The following is an 18,800-nucleotide window of genomic DNA, read 5'->3' as shown; positions in this document are numbered from 1 at the left end:
GGGAAGCTGCAGAGCAGGAAGATCGGGGAAGTGCAACAGTACCTGACTGTGGCACTAATAGATTGTAGCAGCCCACATCAGCAGATGGTTGTCGAAAGTGGATATCTGTAGAAGAGGAGCTGATTTATGTCGATTATCTTTATCCGTTAAACATGGTCAGCACTCTAAAGCACACCCCGCACGGCACGCACTCTAAATTAACAAGAAGGCGGACAGTGCGTTTTACTAACGCTTGGGCAAATGTTCCCAGGCATAGCTAGTTTTTAATATGCCTCTGGAAAAGAGGTCCTAAGCACAACAAATATAATATGATATTAAGATGTAGTAATAATTACGGGAATGTTGGGGAAGGACAAACAGCGCAATGCTGCGAGTTTCCGGATAAAGATCTATGCAGGACTCAAAATCGGCTCTTAAAATATGCTAAGCCATACATCACTACGATCATCTCAGTAAATTCATACACATACCTGGCTCTGTCGTGTAATTGAATGTGAAAAACTATAAGAAAAGTTTATGGCTGGCAGTGTTAAATTTCTGACATTCTTTGCCCGCACTACAGCACCGTAAAAGTTGGAATAATTTGCATTTTAAGTGATATCAGAGTTATATACATATGTATTTGTAAATGTAAGTATGCCAATCTTCTGAAATGAGCCTACCTGATTGGAAGTTGGGGAAAGTTGTGGCATATTTAATTTAATCGGTACTTTTGTGTGGCGAGTCATGGCCCGGCAAGGGAGCTTTGCTAGATGTTTCCACATTGTATCAAAAATCAGGGTCACACCGTTTGATTCCTTATGTTGGGATCTTTTCAAATTTTGAAGAAACCTGACGGAATATGCTGCGGAGTGCAACTGAAAATTATTCTAAATTCGACGAGGCCATCTCTCCATCCCACCTCCTACCCAAACGGTCAGGCGAAAGGCGACTCTGTGGGGATTAACTCGCCATCTGGACCCGCACTTTTTATTAAGTACCACTGGCCACATATTATATTAGCAAAATTACCGCAATAATATGATTTGGCTTTCGATTTCCTTTTTATTACATTAAGAGTTTTGCTCAGCCTTTCTGCCACATCCCGGGGTTCCACCTTCAAATATAGCACAGCGTATAAGATGTCACTTTGCCAACCTTTAAACATTAATTTTCAAAGAACTTATCACATGTTTTTGTATGACGAAATTCCAGTGACCCGCATTTACTTTTCTCTCCGAGATATATCAAGCCATGATAAATATTCCATCACATATACTTATGAGAGAAAAAACACCGAAGTTCGCATCGACAGACTTCGCCGAGTCTCTCTCACAGAGAAATAATGATAGTGGCAAATGAAGCAACTTCGGAAATAATAATCCCACGCTCACTGCATCACCTTCCCCTTAATCATTAGGTCTATACTTTTTCATCGTATCGTTCATTTGAGCCCAATTCCAGCTTAAAGGCGCTATCAACTCAAAATCGTGTGCCGCGGAACAAACGGAATTTCATCCAAATGCATTCAATTGTTTTCGAGAGAGCCCAGGCGATATGCAAAATGACAAAATAAAAGATTAGGTGGCATCCCCGCAAGACAACCAAGCTTAGACTGATACATATCGCTATGAAAAAACCGAAGTGAAATATATTTCGTTTGATTCCCCTTTTGGCATATCTCACCATTTATTTAAAGTTTCAAATAGGTGGCAGCCTTCTTAAAACTTTCTAAGCACCAGCCTATTTCTTTTTACATAATTTCATACAAAATATATTTAAATACGAAATACGGAATAAAATACCTTTCTTTAATATTCCTATAAGCGTATATTATAAAATTTTTCTGATTTGAAATAGGTGGCAACCTTGCAAAGGCATGCTTGGTGGCAACATCCAGCTAGAGTGTCTTCCAAATCGGTTGAGGCGTCTCCGTGATAGAAGTCGGCATGGCGGAACCCCTCACAAACAAACACAAGAATTGCATGTTTTTTGGTTTGTGGAATTCGATGGCTTTACGTCAAATTCGTGCTGCGCCGGAAGTTACAATGCCAATTCAGATAAAAGAAATTTCAATGTGATATTCTAAAGTTTTCGTGCATATAGACGAACGGAGGAACATGGCTTGACCAAGATCCCCTTTTATATTGAGCATTTGGAGTTATTCAATGCTGATTCAAAAAAATTAACTTTACTCACCAAAGGTGGCTTATCAGCCATACGTCGGCAGTTATTCATTTCTGTCGGTGAGTTATCCTCTTCAGAGCTGGGTGAGCGCTGCACTGGATGTTGACTGGGTTGTAGGTGAGCATTTAATGGTGGTTCATTGCAGCTGTGTTTTAGAAAATTACATTAGGTTTCATATAGTATAAGGATAGGAAAATGAAGTTTCTGCCAATTTTACCTTAAGGTTATTTGTGGCAGTAAATGTATGGGACTGCGACCTTGCGTGGGTGAAACACGCGACATGGGCTGCTCAACGCGCAAACGTATGTCCTGCATTTTGAATGAGGCGATTTTACTTTGCCTTTTTTTTGCAAGTTATTCTATTTCAGGATGTCGTATAACTGCAACAAAAGAAAAAAGGAGTATGAATTAAGTAAAAGTTATTAAGCACTTTAAGCAAACAATTAATCTGTTATTTTGAAAAATATTTAAACTAAGCATCTTCAAGGGCGTTTAAAGGTAAAAAAGCGCGGGCGGCATACCTTTATTTTTATCGTGTTTTGGTTACGCCAAGCTTTTTGAACTCTCTTAAGAAGTAAATGCTTTAATAACTTGAAGCAACGCTGGTATAAGTACCTATGCAAATTAAGAAAGAAACAACAAAAAAGGGGTTCCTCAGCAAAACAGCAAACTAAGTCCTTTCAATGTATTTGTAAATATGTATGGCCACTGTTCTAGTGCATGATAACCCTTAGTTTTGGTCAGTATGAATGTGCGTAACCATAAAATTCTTGCCGTGCTTGGTGTGGGTAATTTTTGGGCTTGCCAAGGTTTTCACTTAATTTAAGTGGCACTAACGTAATTCGGCCAATGCATGTAAAGTTCCTTGTTAAGTATGTATATAAGGGTGGTTCTTATAAATCAAATAAAATTATAGTTTCACATCTTCAGATTTTTAAACATAGGTAACAAATATCACACGTAAACTTTCGACCAAAATCTGAGTAGTGCTTATGACTCATTTCATTAAAGTGGTTAAGTTTTTTTATATCACAACAGGTTTTCGGTATCCACTGTGAAATACATTAGACTACCAAGTTGGCTTCAAGATATCGTGTGTGTCAAAAAGCGTAGAAGAAAGCCAGAAATATCGGTAAGAGAAGTTAAGTCCGTCGTCAGATACTCAAAGCAGTTTCCATTTGCGACTGCTACTGAGATTAAAGATGCCTCAAAAGTATCTTAAAGAGTTCCGACTGTTGGTCGGCGTTTGCGTGAGCACGACCCAGGCGCCCACAGTCCAAGTTTTCTTTGTTGACTAAAACGCATGTACAAAAGATACTTCATATGCATTAAGCGGGGATTGTCCTCATTGCTTTTTTAAGTGTATGTAAACATTTATTTGGGGCAAGTTTTAATTTTCAATTTATTTGGAAAAAACTTAAGCAACGTGACATCAGGGCGGGAAAGGCGAAAGCTGTTTCGATTATGAATCTCTTCAAAGCCTTTTCTCTCGGGAGTGGGATTCGAGCCCGCACTCGTCTGATGGTGGCAGTGATACAAACGCATTACGCCACGTCATGATCTAGTTGTTGTAAACTTATTCCAATTGCCTTCTTTGCATATTTTATTCGTATCTATCATATGTCAAAGCAATGCTACTATTAAATAAAAAAGATACTTTGATTTGCCAAAGAACATTTGAACAAGCCTTCGACCAAGGTTAGGTTAAGTTGAACTGGCCGGTCCATGAGGACCTCACATAAACTGAATGAGTCCGTAGTGTTACCAGAAGTTTATTTAACGACCAAACTGAAACACCATATGAAAAACCAGGACCTATGTTATAAAATACCACCGTCCTCTTGGCAAATACTTGAAGCTTTCTAGGACTTATGCCACTTGCTGCTTCTAGATCTGACAGCTGTAGCACTCCTAATAGCTGGAGTATTAGCCTGGCAAGCGCAGGGCATGAGCACAAAATGTGCTCGATCGTTTCCGCCTCCAACCCACACTTCCTACATCTGCAATTACTGACCAAGCCTAAACTAAGGGCATGTGACGCCAGAAGGTGGAAACTCTAGTCAGAATACCCGTAATGAGTCTACAGTCCTCTTTTTTTGATGATAGAAGGAACTTTGTTAGTCTAAGGTTGTAAGACCTACACATAATTTTCGACACTTAACAGTCCCGTGCTTGAACCTGCTTGGTCGATCATGTGCTCTTTTCGCCTTCTCTTAAACAGTCTAATCGGGACGTCTACGGAGCAAGCTTCATGGGATGCATCCTTTTTTGCTAGTTCACCTGCTTTTTCATTCCCATCTATTCCCATATGCCCTGGGAGCCAAATACATAGATCTATGCTTTCCCCGTCCCGATTCTTTCCAGGGATTGCTTACAACTCTAACACACTTTTTGATTCTGTGCTATGCGAGATTATTGTATTAAGTGCTGCTTGGCTGTCAATATAAAAGTTAACATGGCTGTAGTTTAAGCTATTCTCTTACAGTCGTTCTGCTGCTTTGGTTACGGCTAATATTTCCGCTTGGAAAACGCTACAGTGATCTGGCAGCTTGTATGATCTGTTTATTTCTGGCTGGGCACAGTATACCGCAGACCCTAATCCTTCCACGACTTTGGAACCATCTGTGTAAAGTTGCTTCTATCATTAAAAAGAGAGGATTGTATACTCATGGCGGGTATTCTGACTGGACACTGCCTTCTGGCGTCACATGCCTTTAAATTAGGCTTGGCCAGTGATAGCAGATGTGGGAAGTGCGCGTTCTGTGTTCGTGCCCTGCGCTTGCCAGGTTAAGACTCCAGCTATTAGGAGTGATACTGCTGTCAAATTTAGAAGAAGCATGTGGCATAAGTCCCAGAAAGCTTCTAGTATTTGCCAAGAGCACAGAGTTATTTTATAACATAGGTCGTGGTTTTTGATATGGGTTTTCAGTGTGGTCGTTAAATAAACATCTGGTAACACTACGGACTCATTCAGTCCACGTGAGGTGCACATGGACCGGCCAGTTCAACCTAACCTAACGTACTTACTAACGAACTAGTACTTACTTCCCACTTTAGGTCTAGCTCTGAACTAGCAATTTATATCACCAGTTAGTGATAACGTACAGGGATATGACAAATTCAGTCTTTGTGAGCTATTTATTGACCTCCAGTTCGCCTATTGTTATGACAAATTTGTATAGCTGGAATCTGAAATTGTGTCCAAAAATACACCGACTTCCCCTATCACAAAAACATATTAGGCTTTAAAAATTTGTGGTTACTGGCTTGGCTTTGAATTTCATTACGTTCTACTGCAAACTATAATATCCTTAATTGTGCTTAGTTTTTAGTTCCTTTGTTGCAGATATTGTTTACACATCATTGACTTTTATGTAGGCATAGGATAAGCTTTCATTAGGCTGCATTTGCGTATGCTATGCTTTAATGTGTCTGCAATGTATTATGAGTTTATTATGGGTCTTTGATTATTATGAACGTGATATATGAAATATGATACCCAATTACAGTTACACATGTTCGACATGAGAGTAGTAGTCGGTCGCCTGAACCCGCAGCTGGTTATGCTGTTGCTCAATAACTATCAATGTAGCTGATTTCCAAAGTTAGTCCATTTGCAACATTAACAATAACAATAGAAAAGTATTCATGCCTGACTTTTTTATTGATCAAGTTTTCGCTAATGATTTACTTTGCTAGTTTAAAGGCTTGAGATTTGATTTTTGTAGACTTTTATTAAATAAAGTCGCCCAGTATAATTTGCAGTTATACTCACAATCAATCTCTTGAATTTTCTTCACATTGGTCCTGTGAACATCTACCCGGAGAGGAAATAAGGCAAGGTACAATGTTCTAGAAAATTATGCGCCGTAAAGTCAAACCGGTCACAGTTGAGTCAGAGTTTGGTACTGGTACTGAAATAGTTTCCAGAAAATACTACTTCCTAGTAAAGACGGATGCCGCTACTTCATTGGGAGTACCTATTGGTGAACGATTTTAGTTACCTTGGAGTTACCAGTTGTGGTTTGATGGCAAAATGAAGACGCGCCTGATTGGCTAAACCCTTCTTTAGAGTTTGAGCATATGAACCCTAACGTACTTATCTTTTACCATATTTTGCGGGGGTTGGAGCTTCATTTTCAATGACATGAGACTCTCCCGTAGGCGACCGTTCCCTTACCTTTTGCTTTAATCTATAGTTAACGTATTGGTATGTGATCAACGAAAGCCTACAATGCTTAAAAGTAAAATCAGCCTAGATTCCTGCCTCTGGACTAGACTTTAAACTGACACCAAATGTTTTGTTGCGGTAGGGAATCGACAATGAAGCCCACGCCGCTAATAAGCCAAATACCTGGAGGGAAAGACCAGCTTGACGAGCAAAAGTCTTAAGCAGATGAGGGATACCAACTGGAAGTGTTCTGCGGTGAAAGGAACGCACCCACAAGCTGCCGAATTTGGAACCCAACCTGAGGCACAACGGTTGAGAAAACTGAACCCATCGCCAACGTTGCGATGGTGTTAAAATTAAGGTGAAACTTGAAAAGATTCCCCCCAGGGAATTGAGGCAGAAGCAAAAGGCTTCCATATGATTCATATCATATCAGCAAACAGGATTCTCGACGCCTCACAGTGGGCGATTTGGATGCGCTAGCGGCGTTTTATTCAATTTTCAAGTTTAATAATGCAGAAATTTTGCATTTCCTATCGATAACACATACTTAAATGATCGATAGTTAATTACCACTTCCAAGCAAATACGAACAGCTATTACTTATCAAACACAACATATATTTTAGCAAGTGCTTTACGATGTTTTTTTGCCTTATAGAATGTTCTTTTCATTTCGCTGTAAATAATAACATTTTTTCCTATTAACTTAAAAGTTTACTTTGTAGCTTAATCAAGGTAAGTACTATATCTAGAATATATTTGGTTGATCTGATTATGTATGTGTGACTTATAAAACTCAGTTGAATTTAATTGTATTAACAACATGATATTGGTAGCCTACACCTGTATTTCGTTGATTAGAAATTAATAAAATTCAAGCGTATTCAAGTTAAGTTTAAAACTTTGTGAAAGCATGTTTTATTGTGTGTTCAAAATGTCTTGGTTGAACCGCTACTACCCACTACCCATCAATTTATCATTTTTTAGATACAATGACTTCAGTACCAAAACGCAATTTTTACTTAGTATGGCTGGCCGAAAAAATACACAGGAAGAAGTTTCTTGCTATCGAAAACTACGCTTTCGGCACAGTTCTTAAAAATAATAACCTAATTTTTGACAAAGATATCAAATTAAAAATTTTCATACGATAATGCCTGTGCAAAAGTGAGCGTGGTTACTAGAGGGTTAAGCCGATTCCATTCAATTTTGGCAGCCACCTTCCCTTTTATGAAAAATTCTATAGTGCCAAGTTTTATTTTGATCGGACAAGAAACAACTAACTTATTAGTTTAATGCCGCTAGGGATATCAAATCGCCCACTGTGCGCCGGTCAGCATTGCAGAGGAAAACAAAAAGTCTAGTACCTCAAGAGTTAGGTGATCTGCTCTTGTGGTACTGAGCATAGGAAAAACTGGGCTTGTGACTTTAGGCAGGATTGCAGAGCAATGAAAAGAGTTCTCAGGAAAATACATCAAGCGGATACATAATTTTTAGATAACTGCGAAATAGTCGGTTGGCATAAAAATTAGTATCTTTAAACAAAATCTGCAGAACTGTATCATAATTAAGTTCGTTTTCGATCAATAGCCAAAGTGTAACAACAAAAAATACCTATTTAGGCCGAACTTGTTTGACTTAAACCTCAACAGGAATTAGTTTTTACTTTAGTATTTTACTAGCTATAAACAAGATTAACCAGCTTACTAAGTTGGGAGCTCAATAGAAGATTACGTGCTACTAAATATTTGTTCGGCAATGTGTGTGTGTGTGTGAGCGTATACGCATGTGTAAGTGTAGTTTTAAAAGTTTTAAGAATAGTATCTCAAATCAGGAAGCAACGAGGCAAATGATGCAAAAACTTTTCAACAAAATATTTACGGTACTGGTGCAAGTATTTTGTATATAGAAAAAAGCTCAGGATACGATGGAAGATGAAAAAGTTTGTATTTTGTTGTGTTGCAGTAAACAAATTGCAGCAAAGTGCACTTCGATGACGCCACTTGCCGCTTAGAGTTTGGTACAGTGCATAGGTACATATATAGCAAAGCTAAAAAATGGACAACTTATGTAAGGCTTATTGCATTTGATGAATCTTTCTTTCCTTTATCGGTTGTGTTAGAAGTGCATAGAACTAGATAGACAGGGACCTGTTTCCACGTGTTCAGCGGGAGTCCAAGGAAGCTTGTAGTTTCAACAGGGTTGGACTAAAGAGCCATGGTGCTCGTTGCACACTGCAGTTGAAAAGATGGTTGTTGTCATGTGGGGACATGATAGTCATACATTGCCTATGTTGTTGTTGTAACGATAAGGACACTCACCGAAGGCCTTGGGAAGTCTTATCGATGTTGATGGTCCTTTGTCGGATACAGATCCGGCACGTTTCACAAGCACCATTAAAGGACTAGACCGACCATCTCGGGAACGATTTGGTATGACCACATGAAACCTTATAGGCCATACCGCCCTCCCACCCCCTAGATCCATGAGGAACTTTGCGTCGCCAGAGCCTCGGCTGCTAAAGAGACAGGATTCGCTACTGGTAGATGAGGTTGACAATTTTGTGGGTTGCGCTTCATAACCCATTGAATCAATTTAGAGTTTTGGTTGCCTCTTACGACAGGTATACCCGCCGCGGGTATATTCTAAGCCCCCTAACCCGCTGGGGGAGATTTTAACCTAATACAGTATCTAGACCAAAGTTGTGCCAGAGTTACGCGGCTTCCTGACCACTTTCCTCAAATGCAGTTTTTGGGTATTTGGCATTGAGAACGGGACATTCATCGACACAGTACTTGGACGATTCTTCGCGGATGACTCTAGGGGCTTTTTACGCTAATTTCGTTCAAACGGCTGAATTCTTTTAAGCCGAATTTCTTCTTAGTACTAGATAAACTTCCTGTGTCCGTGTGAGGTTCGACTTCTTCAACCAGATGTCTGTTAGGACGCCCAGGTTCTTGAGCATTCAGTGGAAATTTTTTGTTCCGCATTTGTGGCCAAATTCTCTTCCCTTTCAATGGTAAAATTGTATTTTGATTCCAGATAGAACAGATGATTTGTCTAGCATGGACAAAGTCAGCTCACAGGAGACTGGCATAAAATTCTCTTCTCTTTTTTGACGGGATTTAATTTAAAATTTATCGCCTTTAACTTTTATTTTGTAGAGGTGGCTCATAAGGAAGTCAGAGTTGCCGTTTCCTTCTGTGGGCTATATAAGTACTGACTTATGTGATTTTTCTACTTTATTTTGATTCTAAACTTCTGTTGAAGGTTCGTCAGTGGTTTCAAAGATAATCTTCTTTATCGGTTAACAACTTGAAGTTGAACATTATGGACGTATATATCTTTTCGCCGGATCTGGAATTAGATATCTTTTCCCGTCTTTCCGACTACTGTGGCGTATATGGGTATCTGGACATAGCGTAAATATCCCAATTAGGTAACTACAGAGCTTATCAGCTCGCCAGAGATGATGCGGCTAGCCACATTGTTCCCTAGAATAAGCAAAACAAGTACTATATAACGGCATACGTGCCCAGGTCAGCACTTAACACGCGTGCTCGCCCTAAACAGTCAGGGATATTTTTCCTTGTAGAAGTTTTCACTGGACACTAATTGACAGGCACTCACGCCACTAGAATGTGCTTCGTTTTACTGTCACAGCTGCAGATGTATTGAGAAGGAGTAAAACGAGCAGCATCTGCTATGCAAGTGTTTATCACAATATAGAAGGCAGCTAGATACTCTCGTTCAACCGTTGTTCAATGATCTTGAGGATATATCCAAAATCGAAATAAGAGCGATAGCAAAATTCTTTAACTCCACAAATGGGTTTTCGTTACAGCAGCTTGTACAGTAACGGCTAAGATCGTTTCGCCCATCTTTAGTCTTAGTGTCTAAGTCTTACCTATGTAGACAATTTTCCGGTTATGTCGATCGCTTACTTTAACACCGATTAAAGTCGCCTTATAGATCCATGGTTATCTTTGAAAACAGTGTGCCAACTTTAGTGGTGACCCTAGTTCTAACAGGGTCTTGTATGCAGAGCTATTACTGGCATATTAATGGTGATGGCTGAACCTTTTTGAGTACCAACCAGGGTTTGTCGACACGAAGACTATTAAAATTTTACCCAACCAGCTATTTTGGAATTGTACAACTTTTCATACTAAGGTAGTAGAATGCTAAGCTCAAAATCCCTGTCGTCGTATATTTAACCTCGTGCTACCGGCATACCATTATCAGGATCAAACTGGATGAAGATGGTGAAGTATGTGTATTAAGTATTTTACTGATTTGTTTTCGCATTTTTACCTTTTTTTTATAGGTAGGTTGTGTGTAGTGCAACTCAATTTGGGTTGGTGATGATTGCTTTTCCAGGGTTTTAAAGTTCTCATCTTTTCGCCTGTGGTCGTACGCTGCTATAACAACTCAGGCAAGCCGTCCACTATTCGCCTGTAGACTCCTCGTTTGCCTGAGCCCACGCGTTAAAGGATTATAATAAGCTTATTCTAATAATCTGGTGCTATGCCGAAATAGGCTCAACCATTTCTGACATAGCTTGGTACTTAGACAGAGAATTATATTCTAAAGCTGGCTTCCCAGGACGTCTCTAAAGGTTGCCACTGACTTAAAATTATTTAAAATTTAAACAAGTTACGACAACAAAGTTACATTCTCACCCTATTTTATATGCGTATTCTTTGTATATCCTCTACTATCTCGGAAGTGGCTTCACCGATTTGGATGACATTTTTCTACATATTATTTTATGACTAGGTGTTCCTAGTGAGAATATATTTAAGCCAGAGTTGTCGTGTAGGCTTATTATATTTTTTATTTTGTGTAACCGCTATTAGCTCAAAAACACCAAAGTATTGACCTGTTTTCTAATCTGCCTTACCTGCGAGTTTTCAGCGGATATTTTTACAATAAAACCAATTTTTTGCAGACTTGCCACCTAACTTTAAGTATATACATATATGTATGCACATCGTAAAGCATCGTAGAATTGAGGCAATTTTAAATCACGTCGAGCAAAGTTCGGTCACCTAGATACTAGATACTTATTATAGGCTCATCTGCCTTCGAAACAAGGAGCCCTGTCGCCGTATGTTTTACATCTTACAATTGCTTACACCATTTTTTTGTCGGGTCGATAGCACAGGTAATTGGTTATATTTAGCGTCCTGACAATAGTTGTTGTTGCTTCCAAATACGTTTAATGCTGCGTCGGTTGCATTGATCCTATAATAGTTGCTTACAATCCTGTTGTTATTATATTTGTTGTCATCATTGTTGCCAGTTTGGCGTAAAACTTTTCCGATTGCAACATAATTTATGATGTTGCTCGTATTTATGCGCCTTGTAGCAGACTACAAGAAAAAGTTCACTTCCATGTCGCCAATGATTTGTGATACTGTTGCTTTGCTCCTACTTTTTCTACTACTATTTTATTTTTCTTACCTTTTATTGTAGTTTACCGTGGGCGTTTCTTTGTTGTTCTCTTGGACACCTATCTTGAGGCGCCATTTGTATTGTTGCCTTTCAGTGTTGTTTAAGACAGTACATTGTTGCTAATGACAAAAGCATTGAAATTAATGACTTTGCTATTTTTCACTGTTAAGCTTTTTTTTATGTTGCAAGTAATACATACACTGAAAGAAATGGCGCTAGTAAAATCAACAAATCGGTTCTGTTGTTCTTGACTTAACGGAAATTCAGTGAAATTTATCGAATTATGGTTAATTCGACCGAGTTCTTTGTCAAGCGAACAAATGAGTTTAGTAATTTCAACAGAAGAGAAATTGTCGCTCTTAAGTTAACAAAATTTTGTAAAATTGACAGATTCGTAATCAATCTAACCGATTTTTCTGTTAACACAACTGATCTTATAGGTCATTTCAACGGCGATCAACTGTCAATACATGAGCAAATTTCAAAGAGAATTTTACGCTCACTGAGCTCTCTAATTTGTACTTATGACGATGGTGCCACTTGTTAAAAAAAAAACACCAAAATAAGAAAACCATCAAATCGAAAAAATACACAAAATGGGAAAACAACAAAAAAATAGTTTTTCAGTTATCAATACAAAACGAAAAAACCCTTTTTTGAATTTACTGTGCAAAAAATTATGAGATACCGGGACACTTATTTGTCGGGTACAATTTTGCAACTTCTCCTCCAAGCGAAATGCAAAATTACGCCCTCTTGTTGCAAAAGTTTTGCTTGAACGAACAGGATTTTTCCAAAGTTAGTAACATTTGTTCAAGTTTTTTTGAATTTTTACTCAGGCGAACGAATCTAATAAGATAATAAAAAACATCCTTTTTTAATGTTGATGTTTCCAGTAGTGAATTACCTTCCTGCGCTTTGATTCTTTACTTTTCTAAAACTTACAAGTTCTCTTTTTAAAATGTTACGTCAAACATTGATACTACAAGTTTTGTTCGAAACAATCAAGTGTGGCAACTACATGCGAGAGAAGAAATTGAGAATGAGCTTAGCTGCAACTGAAAGAATTGAGAATCAGTTTCGTGACTACTATTTTCATTTCTATATTCATATGTATGCATATGAAGCAAGCATGGGTATTTATGTATTCACATATTTACGTATTTATATGGCGGCCGCCGTGGTGTGATAGTAGGGTGCTCCGCCTACCACACCGAAGACTCTGGGTTCACACCCCGGGCAAAGCAACATCAAAATTTTAGAAACAAGCTTTTTCAATTAGAAGAAAAATTTTCTAAGCTGAGTCGCCCCTCGGCAGTGTTCGGCAAGCACTCCGAGTGTATTTCTGCCATGAAATGCTCTCAGTGAAAACTCATATGCCTTGCAGATGCCGTTTGGAGTCGGCATAAAACAAGTAGGTCGCGTCCCGCCAATTTGTAAGAAAAAATAAAAAGGAGCACGACGAAAATTCTCTTCGGAGGTTATCGCGCCTTACATTTATTTATTTATATGGCAACAAAGGTACTTTCATACAAAGCTGTCGACACAACTTTTTTTGTTCATTTGACTACTAAAACGGTCAATTACGAATCAACGATTTGAGCGCAGTTGATTCAATATCTCGTTGCGATAGATAAAATTGACAGAAATTTCGGTTGAATTGACCCGTATTTCGGTTGATTTTACCAGTATTTTTCTTTCAGTGTATAGACTACATCGCGTAATATATATCATGAGAGGGATTCCTTTTGTCGTATAGTTTTTTAAATTTGTTTTGTTTGCATGTTTCTTAGATGCTGCAGCATTGTTGCAAACAGAAGCCCATCGGTCACAATGTGCTTGTGTCTGTGTGCAATTTTATATGTTCAAGTGACATATGTCGCACTCGTTTGACATGCACATGCTACCTACCCATTCCATTTCACCTCCCACATTTATGACATTTACACATGAAATTGCTTGTCTATTTGTTGTTGCAAAACAACAACTTATAGTTGTACATCAATTATGCCATATCATTGTTACTTTGACTTGTGCTGTCTGTGTTACTAAGTACGAACTATTTATTGTTTGCTAACAATGTTGCCAACCAACCACAAGATTTTGATGACTTTTGTACAACAGTCGCACTTTTGACACAATAGTCTTGTAATAGCAGTTTCGTCTTGTTTTCTTAAATTCGATGCTATGTTGCATAGTGTTTATGTAGTGGCGAAACAAATATAATCTTGGTTGCGCTAAATTTTTGCAGCCCATTTTTGATCTTTGTTTGATAATTGAGAAACCGTGAAAAAAGAAGCCAGACTGAAAAAACTATTTGATTATTGGGTCCACCCTAATGTATATCCTTATTGTATATATTACGTGTTAAAAAATATGTCTATTTAGAGTGGATTCAAGTTGGGCTTCAACAACATACTCATTAGGTCACGATGACCAATATTTAGTTTCAGGATGTTTGGTTTATAATGAAAGGTCGGTCGGTATTACACTCAAAACACAGCTGTTCAGTATTTCACAGATGCCTTGTAGTTAAGTTTTCGTCTGGTTAGAAAGCACCTTGACATGTGACCATAACTTTCCCAAACCAACTAAAAAGCTCTTCTTTCCAGAGACTTTGCAAATTTTGAACGAATTCCCGCTATTCTCTCTGCCGCATTGAAAAGAGTTGATGCAGATTCAATTATTGTCGCGCCATCGCTCACCTTGGTCATTGTTTTTTGGTTGTCAGGTATCACAGACCTTGTGCGTTTAGAAGTTATGGACAAATAAATATCCGATATCGACGTCGGAGATAAATGTTCGTTAGTTCAAATAAATTTCTCCTTAACGGTGCCAACTGAGTAGGATTCCTATATCTGCGGGAAAGTTTTTGGTAGTAAGAAATGTGTATGCCTTGGCACAATATGAGTCTAAGTTTCACGTAAGTTGCAGTTCCGAAACGAAAAAGTAATATTTTTATGTGCACAATTTTCACAAATATCCCACTGTTGTTATTTGTAATTGTGTTCATAAGTACAATGCAGTTGAATTTGCAACCTACATCTGTTTGTAGTTGTTTTGTTTTCATTGCTGCTGTTGCCATTGTGACAGTTGTTAAGCAACATGTTAACATAATTACGAAATGTACTTGAAACTCTCGTTTTAATTACTATTTTGTGCTGTCTGAGAGAATTGCAGTGCTGGATTTGTTGCAAAAGAGGATGCTTTAGACATTATGCATTCATGTTATTATTTAAGTTTAGAAATTACTACAAATGATAAAAGGAATGTGATAACATACAAAATTGTATTACCTATATAAGTTGTATTTAAAAATATATTCTAATAGTAAGCGTTTCTTGTATTCCCAAATTTTGTGTTGTTATACTCAGTTGAGCAGAGCTCACAGAGTATATTAACTTTGATTGGATAACGGTTGGTTGTACAGGTATAAAGGAATCGAGATGGATATAGACTTACATATATCAAAATCATCAGTATCGAAAAAAATTCGATTGAGCCATGTCCGTCCGTCCGTCCGTCCGTCCGTCCGTCTGTCCGTTAACACGATAACTTGAGTAAATTTTGAGGTATCTTGATGAAATTTGGTATGTAGGTTCCTGGGCACTCATCTCAGATCGCTATTTAAAATGAACGATATCGGATAATAACCACGCCCACTTTTTCGATATCGAAAATTTCGAAAAATCGAAAAAGTGCGATAATTCATTACCAAATACGGATTAAGCGATGAAACTTGGTGGGTGAGTTGAATTTATGACGCAGAATAGAAAACTAGTAAAAGTTTGGACAATGGGCGTGGCACCGCCCACTTTTAAAAGAAGGTAATTTAGAAGTTTTGCAAGCTGTAATTTGGCAGTCGTTGAAGATATCATGATGAAATTTGGCAGGAACGTTACTCTTATTACTATATGTCTGCTCAATAAAAATTAGCAAAATCGGAGAACGACCACGCCCACTTTTTAAAAAAATTTTTTTTTAATTCAAATTTTAAAAGAAAAGATAATATCTTTACAGTATATAAGTAAATTGTGTCAAAATTCAATTCAACTCCAGTAATGATATTTTGCAACAAAATACAAAAATAAAAGAAAATTTCAAAATGGGCGTGGCTCCGCCCTTTTTCATTTAATTTGTCTAGGATACTTTTAATGCCATAAGTCGAACAAAAATTTACCAATCCTTGTGAAATTTTGTAGAGGCTTAGATTTTAGGACGATAACTGTTTTCTGTGAAAAAGGGCGAAATCGGTTGAAGCCACGCCCAGTTTTTATACACAGTCGACCGTCTGTCCTTCCGCTTGGCCGTTAACACAATAACTTGAGCAACGATCGATACATCTTTACTAAACTCAGTTCACGTAATTATCTGAACTCTCTTTGTATTGGTATAAAAATTGACCGAAATCCGACTATGACCACGCCCACTTTTTCGATATCGAAAATTACGAAAAATGAAAAAAATGCCATAATTATATACCAAATATGAAAAAAGGGATGAAATATGGTAATTGTATTGGTCTATTGACGCAAAATATAACTTTCGAAAAAAACTTGGTAAAATGGGTGTGACACCTACCATATTAAGTAGAAGAAAATGAAAAAGTTTTGCAGGGCGAAATCAAAAGCCCTTGGAATCTTGGAAGGAATACTGTTCGTGGTATTACATATATAAATAAATTAGCGCTACCCGACAGATGATGTTCTGGATCACCCTAGTCCACATTTTTGTCGATATCTCGAAAACGCCTTCACATATACAACTAAGGGCCACTCCCCTTTAAAACCCTCATTAATACCTTTAATTTGATACCCATATCATACAACCACATTCTAGAGTCACCCCTGGTCCACGTTTATGGCAATATCTCGAAAAGGCGTCCACATATAGAACTAAGGCCCACTCCTTTTTAAAATACTCAATAACACCTTTCATTTGATACCCATATCGTACAAAAAAATTTTAGAGTCACCCCTGGCCCACCTTTATGGCGATATCTCGAAAAGGCATCCACCTATAGAACTAAGGCCCACTCCCTTTTAAAATACTCATTAACACCTTTCATTTGATACCCATATCGTACAAACAAATTCTAGAGTCACCCCTGCTCCACCTTTATGGCGATATCTTGAAAAGGCGTCCACCTATAGAACTAAGGCCCACGCCCTTTTAAACACTTATTAACACCTTTCGTTTGATACCCATATTGTACAAACGCATTCTAGAGTCAACCCTGGTCCACTTTTATAACGATATTCCGAAAAGGCGTCCACCTATAGAACTAAGGCCCACTCCCTTTTAAAATACTCATTAACACCTTTCATTTGATACCCATATAGTACAAACAAATTCAAGAGTAACCCCTGGTCCACCTTTATGGCGATATCTCGAAAAGGTGTCCACATATAGAACTAAGGCCCACGCCCTCTTAAAATACTCATTAACACCTTTCATTTGATACTCATATCGTACAAACAAATTATATAGTCACCCCTGGTCCATCTTTATGGCGATATCTTGAAAAGGCGTCCACCTATAGAACTAAGGCCCACTCCCTTTTAAAATACTCATTAACACCTTTCATTTGATACCCATATAGTACAAACAAATTCAAGAGTCACCCCTGGTCCACCTTTATGGCGATATCTCGAAAAGGTGTCCACATATAGAACTAAGGCCCACGCCCTCTTAAAATACTCATTAACACCTTTCATTTGATACTCATATCGTACAAACAAATTCTATAGTCACCCCTGGTCCATCTTTATGGCAATATCTTGAAAAGGCGTCCACCTATAGAACTAAGGCCCACTCACTTTTAAAATACTCATTAACACCTTTTATTTGATACCCATATAGTACAAACAAATTCTAGAGTCACCCCTGGTCCACCTTTATGGCGATATCTCGAAAAGGTGTCCACATATAGAACTAAGGCCCACGCCCTCTTAAAATACTTATTAACACCTTTCATTTGATACTCATATCGTACAAACAAATTCTAGAGTCACCCCTGGTCCATCTTTATGGCGATATCTCGAAAAGGCGTCCATCTATAGAACTTAGGCCCACGCCCTTTTAAAATACTCATTAATACCTTTCATTTGATACCCATATCGTACAAAATAAATTCTAGAGTCACCCCTGGTCCACCTTTATGGCGATATCTTGAAAAGGCGTCCACCTATAGAACTTCGGCCCACTCCCTTTTAAAATTATCATTAACACATTTCATTTGATACCCATATCGTACAAACAAGTTCTAGAGTCAGGCCTGGGCCACCTTTATGGCGATATCCCTAAATGGCGTCCATCTATAGAACTATTACCCACTTCCTCTTAAAATACTTTTTAATACCTTCCATTTGATACACATGTCATACAAACACATTCCAGGGTTACCCTAGGTTCTTTTTACAACATGGTTATTTTCCCTTACTTTGTCTCCACAGCTCTCAACTGAGTATGTAATGTTCGGTTACACCCGAACTTAGCCTTCCTTACTTGTTTTTGGCTTATTTATGTGAAGTACAGTTGAAATTGAAATGCAACCACTACAAAGGTCACAATACCTTTCCTCCCTTCTCATTTTCCATTTAGTTTTTATTGCCTTTCCTCTTCAACTTTCATATTTTTATAACTTTCATGAAAATTAAATGGTATATTAAGTTTGTCATGAGTGTCAAAATTGTAAGTCCTTAAATAGTGTACCCAAATAATCAGTTTGACGAGCTTAGTTGATATAGCCATGTCTGTCTGTTTGAACGCAAACTAATCCCTCAAAGTGAGATATCTGTATGAAATTTGGTGAGTTGGTATATTTGTGTGTCCGATTGATCATTTGTCGAAACCAATCGGATCGGACCATTAAAGCATGTATCCCATATACAACCGGTTTTTCCAAAATGAGGGTTTTTGTCGTTTATTCCTTATATTCCTATAAGGTTGAAATTTCACAAGATGCATGTATCATAATTTATTGTTTATATATATATTATAAA

General features: G+C 37.9%; 1 protein-coding gene across 4 annotated transcripts in view; it reads right to left on the bottom strand.

Moving 5' to 3' along the window:
* Nucleotides 1-18,800, bottom strand: part of Egfrap (EGFR adaptor protein) — a 146,057-nt gene that overhangs the window by 15,953 nt on the left and 111,304 nt on the right. For 3 of the 4 annotated variants that reach the window (XM_067792189.1, XM_067792190.1, XM_067792191.1), the window contains exons 4-5: nucleotides 2,384-2,546; nucleotides 2,179-2,311 (exon numbers count right to left, since the gene is read on the bottom strand). The exons of the other annotated variant lie outside the window; for it this stretch is intronic. In XM_067792189.1, the coding sequence (XP_067648290.1) occupies nucleotides 2,179-2,311; nucleotides 2,384-2,481 (231 nt within the window). In that variant the 5' untranslated portion in view covers nucleotides 2,482-2,546. The remainder of the gene's footprint in view (nucleotides 1-2,178; nucleotides 2,312-2,383; nucleotides 2,547-18,800) is intronic. 4 annotated transcript variants of the gene reach the window in all.

Source organism: Eurosta solidaginis, chromosome 5, assembly GCF_040869045.1.
Source record: "Eurosta solidaginis isolate ZX-2024a chromosome 5, ASM4086904v1, whole genome shotgun sequence".
NCBI classification, from domain to species: domain Eukaryota; kingdom Metazoa; phylum Arthropoda; class Insecta; order Diptera; family Tephritidae; genus Eurosta; species Eurosta solidaginis.
This window is presented reverse-complemented; position numbering and strand designations above follow the sequence as displayed.